At 37.2% G+C, this 10,864-nt stretch overlaps 2 protein-coding genes across 2 annotated transcripts in view; one reads left to right on the top strand and one right to left on the bottom strand.

Annotated features, from left to right (window-relative positions):
- Positions 1-1,128: 1,128 nt before the first annotated feature.
- Positions 1,129-4,408, bottom strand: LOC128361970 (synapse-associated protein 1-like). Its single transcript, XM_053322580.1, has 9 exons — positions 4,065-4,408; positions 3,834-3,952; positions 3,671-3,737; positions 3,459-3,532; positions 3,202-3,341; positions 2,849-3,000; positions 2,474-2,529; positions 2,190-2,334; positions 1,129-2,060 (listed from the first exon to the last, which is right to left on the bottom strand). The coding sequence occupies exons 1-9, from the start codon at positions 4,267-4,269 to the stop codon at positions 1,933-1,935; spliced, it is 1,086 nt and encodes a 361-aa protein (XP_053178555.1). The 5' UTR covers positions 4,270-4,408; the 3' UTR covers positions 1,129-1,932.
- A 4,344-nt stretch (positions 4,409-8,752) lies between these two features.
- The window catches only part of shroom2a (shroom family member 2a), a 30,542-nt gene continuing 28,430 nt past the window's right edge, over positions 8,753-10,864 (top strand). The window contains exon 1 of the mRNA XM_053322575.1: positions 8,753-9,037. Within this exon, the coding sequence (XP_053178550.1) occupies positions 9,035-9,037 (3 nt within the window). The 5' untranslated portion in view covers positions 8,753-9,034. The remainder of the gene's footprint in view (positions 9,038-10,864) is intronic.

Below are 10,864 nucleotides of genomic sequence, written 5' to 3'. Positions count from 1 at the left end.
ATTTCTCAATAGCACATGAGTTTGTTGACCTTACGTAATTCTCAGCATAGCACCACCCAACTACAAATCTCCTCATCTCATCAACAAGAAGAATTGAAAACAACTTTTTAAAAACTGTTTCACTGACTATCTCAACTTGGTAATGCTTAAAACAAAGTAGCTTTGACCACTGACAGCCACATGTGACCTACTGTACAGCATAAAAACTACCGGTTTACTACTGTGACTCTGAAAAAAGGTAGTTAAAACTTGAATGATTAAAACAGCAATGGTGTCAGTGATTTCCAGCCACTTAGATGAGTAATTAAAAATTATGGAAACTTAGTAAACCTCAAAAATGCCTCGTACACAGGACTGTACAAACATGAACTGGCATTCTGTCTGTATATTATCTCTTTTCTTTAACAGTGTGTACATTTTTAAAAGCTGATATTGTAAAAACTAAAACCAAAATCTTATATATATATATATATATACACTATATATATATACACTCAGTTTTTGTTTTTTCCTTTTTTGCAACATCTGTATATCACAGTTGAAATATTAAAATCTTCCTATTCTAACTTTTGTATTATTTTCAATGAGCATTTTCATGTATAATGTATGCAGTGTTTGATATGTTGTATCTCAGTTGTGTGACTGATTGAATCTATGCCGTTCTATACTGTGAGCTAAATCTACAGTGGCTTAAGCATGAATGCAGTGCAACCTGTTTATTACATCATGGACTTGTGTTTTCCAGAGGATCAATAGTGTAGTCTACTGGTACAGTGTCTGCAATTGGCAAAGGAGGAAGATTGTGTTTTCCTGTGTCAAGTTAAGCAATAAAGAGTAATCTGGGGCAGAGAGCCTGTACTGTCACACACAGCTTGTTTCCTTTCATTCTTCACTGGTCACCCACAGAGCCTAAGGAATGGACGGTTGAGTTTTAGTCATGAAAAGAGCAATGTCTCTCAGAGTGTTGTTACACACTGACAAAGATGTTTGAAGGACACTTAATGGGCATGAGAGATTTTAAGCTAACCGAAGAGAAAGATATGCTTTGGTTTTAGATGCTTTTTTCCCCTCTATGCAAAAAACCCATATACAACTAACAGAATCACTTAGGGGAAAAAAGACAATACATTTAATGCAATAATAAAGTTCATGTTTATGTAAACATTTATATAATAAAATGTAACAATACACTGCTGTTTGAATAACTATAAACACAAAAGACAATGGATTTTGAGTCAGTTTTTTTCTGAATAAAGTTTCGTGTAAACAGGAAGAACACCCAGCTTGTTTGGACAGGCATATCCACACATTACATCAGCATCTACAGAATGTGTGCATGTGGAGACAATGCATTTGATTTCATAAAACACATACATATGTTCAGTCATTCAACAGCATTAACGAGTGATATCACAATTAAATCATTTCCATTTATAGAAAAAAAAAACATTGGCTCAGTTGTAGGATAACCTTTGCTACAAAATATACCTTACTTGTTCTATGGTTCACATGAAATCCACTAAAGCTGAAAAAATACTCGTTTTGTTAAATGTTTCAATTAATTATATTTCTGCAGCAGATTAATTAGTATGGCCGGAAAGACACATCAAAGCCAGTAGTCTAGCATTCATACAAGCCGTCTTTGTCAGTATTTGGGTTATTGCATATCTTCACTCATTAACTGGACTTTTTAATCAGGATGTACTATACACATTTATCTTCCACAGAAAGTCATAGTCACATTTTTATATTCAGTTTCTGTTGAGCTGCAGAACCAGTTCTCCTCTATTTCTGGCCGTGGAGATAACATTTAAATGTTGTATTTCTCTATCTTGACAGTTCCCAGAGGGTCCTGAAATATTATCCAAATATTAAACTGTATTATTACACATGGCATATGTTTCTGACCTTAAAGTGGTCTGACTAACTATCCTAACTGTCCTCCTTAAGCATTTCTTCAATCTCTTTGTCCCAGTTGTCATCACAGTTCTCAGTATCAGGCAATACGTCGTACTCCTGAAGTTCCTCCTGCAATTCTTTCTCCCAGTCTGTAGTCTCCTCTGTAAAAATAGAAAAGAAAGAAAGAAAAGAAACACACACTCACACAATGAGTCACTCATTGAACTTTCAAAAAGCAACTGCACTGATTACATTATAACTCAGTTTAACAAAAAAAGCTTCAAACGTACCCTGTTGCTTGTTTGGATGATCTTTTTTGTCTAGAACCAGCTGTTCCATTTCCTTGCGTAGGTCGTCCTCATTAATCTTGCATGAATCAAAAGCATCGCTCGCAAATTCCAGTGCAGGCGGGCTGGTGGAGATCTCCTCTTCATCCTTTCATTACAAAAATATAAGAGGGTCACACTGTGATTACATTTGTACTATCCCAATCACTGCTTTTAGAATGATCTCTATACTTTCTTGGATTTCATGGTGGAATGATGATAAAAAGTTGGACAAAAAGGTCTCTTACCTCAGGCTTTTGTTTGGAAGTGCTCATGGCCGGGGTAGTTGTCCGTTTAACTACATCTGCAAAAATGTTCTCATATTATCTTTTGAATATATGAAAAGACAATAAGAAGGTAATATTCAAGTTCTCAAACTGTTACTTATAAGACTTCCTGAGCTGTATTTATTTATTTGAAAAGTTCTTAACACTGTTTTCTATTTAACATCGTCCAATGCAGGTCACATAATCTACAAAGTAGATTATTTCACAAAACAGTAAAATATGATGTATATTTTTGTTTCTTTGAACTATTTTTGTTTTTGCCTGAGAAACTATAAATTGAAATAAATGATCTTAGGTTTTACCCCTGACAGATACACATTGTAGAGCATATTATACCCTTTTGATGGACGTCCTCAGGACTGGACCCAGTTTTGTCATCGTCCCTCCGCTCAGCAGCCTGTTGTGCTGCAAGAGCTGTGAGCTGAGCTGACTGTTTTATCAAGGACACACGGTAGAAGTAATTCTTCCAGAACACCTCCTCTTTCACCCTACAAAAAATTAACAAAGGACATAGTGGTGATGTCCATGTTGGAATGATACAACAGGCATCCCGTGGACCACCACACACACATGCTGCACAGAGCTATAATCATTTTGTTTTTAATATGACTGATTTTTAATAAACCCACAGAGACACACATGATGAAAACACAGCCCTGAGTATTATTTGAGTGTCATAACATTCTTACTGTTTGGGGACCAGATGGAAGCGCATCTTTCTAAGCAGCTCATCTTCCTCTAACATCACCATGGCGACTGGATACATTTGCTCAAAGTCAAAGTGAAACTGCACCCCAGCAGGAGGGTCACGCAAAAAATTTCGTTTGTCCTGTCAACAAATAAACCAATAAAGCAAAAGTTAATTGTTGATATCATCATATCGATGAAGAATTTTTCTATTTTTCCACATCAAAAGTTTGTTTTCTGTTGAGTGTAGAATACTTACAGCTGAGAGAGCTAAGATCTGATGCTGTATGGTTTCTTCTTCATTATAACCCACCCATGGGGGCACAGCAGCACCTATGAACAATGAAAACTGTCATGTAATATGCACCTACATATGATTCAGTTTTGATTAGCTGCCTTGATAAATGAAGTGTAAAAACTGACATATTCAACATGTCTGGATACATTCATAAATAAATATTCAATGCTTACCAGACTGTTTTGATTTTTTCTCCTGAACAAACTTTTCTTGCTCCTTCTGGAAATCCCCCAAAATGGTCTGAGGAGGGAAGAAGAGATTTTAGGCAATACTTCTCGAATCTAAAAAAGGGTATAGTCATATTTAAAATCAAAACAGACAGGAAGAGAAGTTTACCTTATCAATAATCCCATTTATCTTCCCCTCCTCCACACTTTTCTTGAAGGTTTGTGCTGTTTCAACCACGGACTGGGATAGTTTCTTCGAGGCGTTGCTGGCGAAATTATAAAAGTAACCTGCAAAGAAACGAGTTGAATAAATATTAAAGAGGAAACAGAGGACCCAAATCCACTGGCACAACTATTAGCACTAAGTTCCTGTACTTTATCAACTATCAACTAAACTTACCACTGAAACCCTTGGCTTTTTCAAGAAGTTGAGGCGGTTCAGCAATTTGCTCATTGCTCTGCTCAACTTCAGCTTCAGCAGTCGGTTTGTTTATTCCATCATTCGTGTCTTCATTACCGTCAACAAGAACTTTATACTCGCTGTCTTCTTTAACTTGGCCATTTTCGTTTTCTATCCCGAGCCAGGTTCCAAAGTTCTTAAACATACTTCAAATATATTGTGAATAAAGCTAAAACAAGTGTTTGAACATGCTCTAAAGGCGACCTTAGTAGTTTTATGCTTCACAATATTTCGAAAGTGTAACACTGTTGCCTAAAGCATAATAATAGCTGGTGACGTTTCAACACTCAAACCACTTCCGCGACGGAGTTAAGTTTGGTCCTACTGCGCACCCTTAAATTAACGTAACAAGTTGTCATGGAAACGTTTGTGCTTTAGCGTTTCTAAAGTTATCCAATTTAAAAGTTCGCCACGTAGCCATTCACTGCGGTTAGTTGTGTTTCACGCCCAGAAAATGTTGTTAAAGCATTCATTCAGAGGGCTACAATGTGTTCCTACCTGTAAGTGTAAAGTTGAACAGGTTTTTTGGGGGGAGGTTAACTTGTGTGCAAGCTAACAGTAGATGGCGCAGTTGGGCTATAATGCTGCTACACTTGTTCTCCCCTGTTGTCCATGGATGGGGTTAGCTTAGCTTAGCTGATTTAAACTCTCCTGAGTGTGTCAGTGTGTCGTTGTCGGTTTGTATCATGAAGTAGGATACGGAGTGAACGGCGGTGTTTAAAACAACAGTGAGAAAAAAGCACTGGTAGTCGGTGAAACTGAGCAAAAAAACAACAACTGGCGGATAACCAAAAACAACAAAAGTGATTCCTTTGGAAATGAAAAACAGTTCCAAAAGATGAAGTATGTGTAACGTAAACCTGGGAGATAGCTGCGAGCCACCCTCGACCAAACGACTGTGTCCACCGGTTTATCCAGAAGTTGAATTCCCAGGTAAGGTCAAACGTTTTATAAGTATGAGTTTTGTGTAAGAAGTGTGGAAAAAGCGAGGGTACTTGTTGAGTCGAGTGTTTAGTTTTATGACAAAGTGCTTGATTCACTAGTTTACCTATTTCATATAAACAGGTCTGCTGAGCTCTGCTTATCTGTCGGTACATGCGAAGATGGTTTCCATTGTGTTGCTCGACAATGTTGTGTGTAATTGTCTCACACATAAGAGCATTAAGTTTAAGTCAGCCTGTCTGGAGTATGACAACAGGTGTTTACGCAGTGTTACATTTTAACAAGTTAACAGGCTAAAACAAGGATACATTTGTATTCACTATAAAATCAGGAAAACATCTCTCATTACAGGCAAAGTTACTCAAATCAACAATCAGACATTCATTTTATGTGTTTAAGGATAGTCCCTGAGTACATATGCAGTCTTTAAGACTAACAAGAGTCCAACAGCTACAAACATTCAGAAACCTATGGTGTAAATTTTCGGATTTTATATTATACGTTTTAGTCTCAGTGAAAAAAATGATGATGATAAGGGCTTTTAATCTGCCCCCAGTAACCTTAAACCTCTGAAATGATGCTGATTGATTACTTAAAATGAGATGCATTTGTGTTGCAATTGTATTTAACAAATAATATTAAAACAAAGCAGAACTTTTGTCATAGAAGATTAAATTAATTTAATCCTTTATATTGAAAAAATGAACGTATTTCTTCATAAAAGCTATTAAGAAGCTTATCCTCCATTGGTATTTGGATACTTGTGATACTTCTTTTGTTTAATGCATAATTATCAGTGATGAAATACTACAGGCTGCTAATAAGCTAATAAAGTTAGCAAGAGCAACTTTAATACACAAAAACTGTGTGTTAAGATGCAGTTGGTCAAAATTAAATATTTGGAGTTAATTTTTGATCAAACAAAATGAAAAGCATTCTGTACAAAAATGGGTTAGGGTTAGGGTTAAAATGTTACTATAACTACATATTTATATAATTGTGTGTATACTAATTATTAAAAATAATTTGGCTTTTAATTCTTAATTAGTTTGTATGTTAAACCTTAAAGATGAATATGTATTATTTTTAATGCAGCAAATGGATTGGGAACCATGGAGCAATTATTTATCACAATACCACCAAATAACAAAAACAAGCAGCAATCAAACTGCCTTCTATATATAGTGGATGAAACTGAAACATATACATGATCATAAGAAACACAATTAGAGCTGCAACCAATACTCAACTAATTGATTGACAGAAAATAAATCAGCAACTGTTTTTATTATCAGATAATTGTTTTAGTCATAGTAAATAAAATATCTTTGGGTTTTGGACTATTGATTGGACAAAACAAGAAATATGAAAACAGTCTATTTGACTCTGGGAAATGTATTCATTAGTTTTTTATTATCTTCCATCATTTTATAGACAAAATTGTTCATTAAATCATCCAGAACATATTCTACAGATTTATTGATAATGAAAATAAGCATTAGTTGCTGCCTTAAAAACAATGTCAGCTGTAAAAGAAATTAAAAAAAAAAAATAATGACATAAATGATTTAAATAGAATAAATAATTGAATTGAACATTTACTTATCAACCAGTCTAAAGGTGAGCCCTAAAATCATTGTTTGGCTTGTCCATCCACTGGGAAATGCTCAGTTGCTTTATTCTTGAGTCTAGGTTGTACAGCAGTTGGTTGTCTTTCCAGGTCATGCTCGGGTTCAGAAGGGCTTAAAAGATCAGCAGTATAACGTGGGGCCACACTGTGCTGAGCTGTGAAAGTGATCAGTTAAATCTTGATCATAAAAACTGACTCGTCAACCAGAGTAAAGATGCTGAAATGTGAGTAATATTGAGTAATTCTGATGTGCTGGTGAATATCTACCAGCAGCTCTCTGTTTCTGCAGGATGTTGTTGCTGCAAGGACTGTAGAGTTACAGCAGGGTGTCATCAGCATAGCAGTGGTACAGATCATGTGCCCAGGTTGGACAGTATACAATGAAAAGAGGATTAGGCCAGAATTGCAGTCTCATTTGGCCAATGCTGACTAATCGTACTTTTGGACAGGTTCATATCATTACCTGTTGCCTGAACATGTTTACATGCTCTCTGTCTTTGTGTTTCTTTACTTCTATATCAGTGCCATGGATGCTGAGCAGTACAAAAATGATCCACGCTATACAGAGGCAGAAAGTCATTGGCATGTAATGCAGAAATCAGGAGATCTGGAGCAGAGGACCAGAGATGGGGAGGGCTGGAAGCTGGTGGATGTATTTCTTTCAGGAGGTGCACCATGGGGATTTACACTCAGAGGGGGTCTGGAGCATCGAGAACCTCTGCTCATAACCAAGGTAAGACGCTTATTTTTTCTAAAACGGAAGAGAATTGAAGTGGCGAGTTCAAGTTTTCTGCCTGAAGAGCAGGACTGAAATCCTTTTGTTATGTCTTTCAAAATCCAATAAAAATGAAATATGTAAATTGTCAATTTTAATCAAAGTGTGCATTTTTGATACCTCACTTTGCACTCAGGAATGTCTACAAAAGTTTCCTTTCAACAGACGGCGAGGCATTCAGCCACTCTCACTGTTCAGAAATTGTAGGTTCAACAAGTTAATGGATGTGAGTCAGAGCAGGTGCGTGTTTGCTGTGAATTTACAACAGTAATTACTGCCAGTGTCCAATTGTTCCACCTACTTTAAAACTCTTTAATCAAATGTTTTCAAAAGTAAACACTGAACACACACCTCCATATTCCTTTCATACATCTGTCTGCCAGGAACAAAAATGACATTATGTGACCTTTATCATAATGGCACAGATGATGATGTCTGGCAGAGTGTATCATTGCTCAATCAGTTTTGGCAGAAGTGACCTGAGAGCCAGCTGAGATGATTATTTTATTTTATGAGTCGCTGTCATCTAACTAAACACAAGGTGCTGACTGCTCCGACACCCGACCCATCACTGCTTACATAGCATACATGTTGCTGTGCATTTTTCTTGTCTCTACTTTAACAGCATTTTCTAACACAAGATAATAAAGTAGAAGATGGAGGAGGGGGCATGACAGGAGACAAATGTCAGATTTTGATATTGTGAGCTCATAATGATCTCTCTTAACTCTCTGACATGAGCCTGTTCAGTGCAGTTCTTCATTTTTGAAAATCATACAAACATCTGGGTATGGAGAGTGTTAACGGTCTCTAATTAAAGTGTGATCTATGTAGTCAAAGCATGTTTGTTTGGCCCAATGTTGGACTGAGTATTGTTACACATTTGGCTAAGCGAGTAGTAAAATCAGAGTGGAGTTTCTCCAAAAATTGACATCCAACAAAACTTGCACTATAGCCTGTTTAATGACCTTGTTAAATGGGTGATATAAACCACAATAAGGCATATACTGCAAATAAGAGGGAGTGCATCTAATCACAGTGCAGCCCAATCAGCTCTGAAATCACACTGTTAACCTCACTTCTCTGTTGACTGTGTAATGATTAACCACAAAAGACCTTGCTAGTTAATGACATGGTAAAATACCAGCACCTGTTTGTCAGGAGCTGTGCCCCTGCTTGATTTTTGTTCGTCATTTCTGTATTGACTTAAAAAAGGGTCCAAAGTCCAGCTCAGAGGGGGGTGAAACTCTGAAACTCAGGAACACAGGCACCATATGGGTTTAGAGTAATACAGTCACGACCACCTTCACCCCATTACGGTAGGTTTTAGAAAGCATGTGATTCTAATGACGAGAATTTCTGACCATTTAAGTCTTTAAGCTATAAGATTAAATGGTGAGGTCACATTGCTGAATAGTGTGTGGTGGATCATTGCCCAGCTGGACTGCTGCTCTCAGGTTTGATATTGGCAGCATTTTTTTTTTTTTTTTTTTGTTAATGTTTTGTCACTGAACGCTACATCTTTACTCCAAGGACCAACAAAAGTGGACCCGTGTGCATCTGATGGTGAGACGTTCATTTCTGACCTTTTTGAACCACTCTCACTCTTGACTTTTCATCTGCTTATTCACTACCCTTTAAATATTATTTTATAGTCTCACCAGAGTCTCCCTGGTACTTGAAGACATTTTCAGTAATCTCATAAAGTAAATTGGTCATGGACTAACCTTAACACAGGTTTGACAAGCTGATTCAAAATGCTCCAGAGTTTAGTTTGCTGCCACTCACGCCACGATGTGTGTTATTAGATTCCCACCTGGGACATTTTGCTTTCTCACAAATTCGTGCCGGGTTAAATTTCAGTTCGGAGGGGTAGCGTGTGGTACCAGGAGCAGGGGAGGAATGTTGGAGCTTTGTTTGATTTTCTAAATGTAGTGAATTATCCGTGACAGCCCGAAGCCCGTTGGAATGGCATGATGAGATAAATTAAGTCAGGATTAGTGATTTGTGCTCTTTTTCGGAGCAGCTCACCGAGTATAGCCACTAATTTTCAAAGGTATGTTGTTGAGTTATTTCTATTAACTAGATAAAGATGCAAGTAATCAATTGTGTAAGCAGTCAAAATGCCCACAGTATGTCCACAGACGAGAAGAATCTTAAGGCCTCATACTCCCAACATTTGTCTTTCTAATGATGGCATACATGACTGAAGTCATAAATATGTGGTCATACAGCAACTTAGTAAAACATGTACTGCCTGATTCTGTTTGTTCTGTATGTTCTATTTCTTTGGAGGGCACTTTCACCCATGAAGGCTGTTCAAAGTGACACATTGTATCCTGGAATATCTGTGTAAACCGCAGTGAGTCAGGAGCTACAAACTATTTGCATATCCACTGTAACATGAACAAGTCACACTAGTTAATATTGTTCAAATCTGTTCCCCGTCTCACCGTGTACTGCATGTATGTAACACAGCGGTGACCATGTGAATTGTGGCGTTCAAGTTCTTCACAGCTTTCTGTAACATATTTCAGCTTCAGTCCACTGTGCTGTTAGTCAGACTACACATCTCACCTCAAATGGGTATATGCAACCCCCTTTTTTACATCTTGTTCTAATATTAAATGACTCTCTGTTTCTTTGTGAGCACACTGTTGGTCTTGGCAGGGATATCTGTATTTTACACAGTAACCTGAGGAGTATAGCTACATGTAAAAACCTTGCTGGCTGCATATGCATTTTTACAGATTGATAAAATTAAAAGATGATAGAAAAGAGAGGGCCCACAGTTTGATGAGAGGGTAAGAGTATTGGTTAAAAAATATCCTGGATCTAATTAAAATTCTTAACATTCCACTCATAGCTCAGGTTATGCTCAAGGTCTTCGTGGACTTAAAGTCCTTAGTCTCAATAAACTTAAATAATCCTGTTTTACACAACACAGCTGGGCATGTACCTCATACATATGTTTCCTCTGCCAGGATCCCATTTTATATGGAGGAAAATATTTGGCTCTTAAAACACGAGTGCCAGATAGACAAAAATGTCTCTGTTCTTACACGCTGCGATAAAACCCCCACAGGTAAACGGGTTTTACTAATGATTGAGTCCTGTGTGCGACATCTTTGTGGGCTCGATTTGACTGTCCCACAATTGCACAACCACTGGAACACAGATGATTTGTAGAGAAAAGGATTATGGCTCATGGCAGGAAAAAGACTTCAATATTGGAATAGTTTTCTATTTGTGGGAGTCAGGATTTTGGATGTAGGAATATGGAATGCTGAAAGGATTATTGATTGAGTTCAGAAGGAGGACTGGTTCAGAGTGTGCTCTTTGATGGAAATGCTATTGTAAACAGTCATAAGTGTTAAGTTAGCGTTAGGCCGT

The sequence above is a fragment of the Scomber japonicus genome, chromosome 7 (genome assembly GCF_027409825.1).
Source record: "Scomber japonicus isolate fScoJap1 chromosome 7, fScoJap1.pri, whole genome shotgun sequence".
Taxonomy (NCBI): Eukaryota; Metazoa; Chordata; class Actinopteri; order Scombriformes; family Scombridae; genus Scomber; species Scomber japonicus.
This window is presented reverse-complemented; position numbering and strand designations above follow the sequence as displayed.

Coding starts and splice junctions, on each gene's coding strand:
- LOC128361970 (XM_053322580.1), bottom strand. CDS start 4,269: ATGTTTAAGAACTTTGGAACCTGGCTCGGGATAGAAAACGAAAATGGC. Junction 3,738..3,833: donor TAAATGGGATTATTGATAAG/GTAAACTTCTCT, acceptor TTCCCTCCTCAG/ACCATTTTGGGGGATTTCCA. Junction 2,061..2,189: donor TCATCCAAACAAGCAACAGG/GTACGTTTGAAG, acceptor CTATTTTTACAG/AGGAGACTACAGACTGGGAG.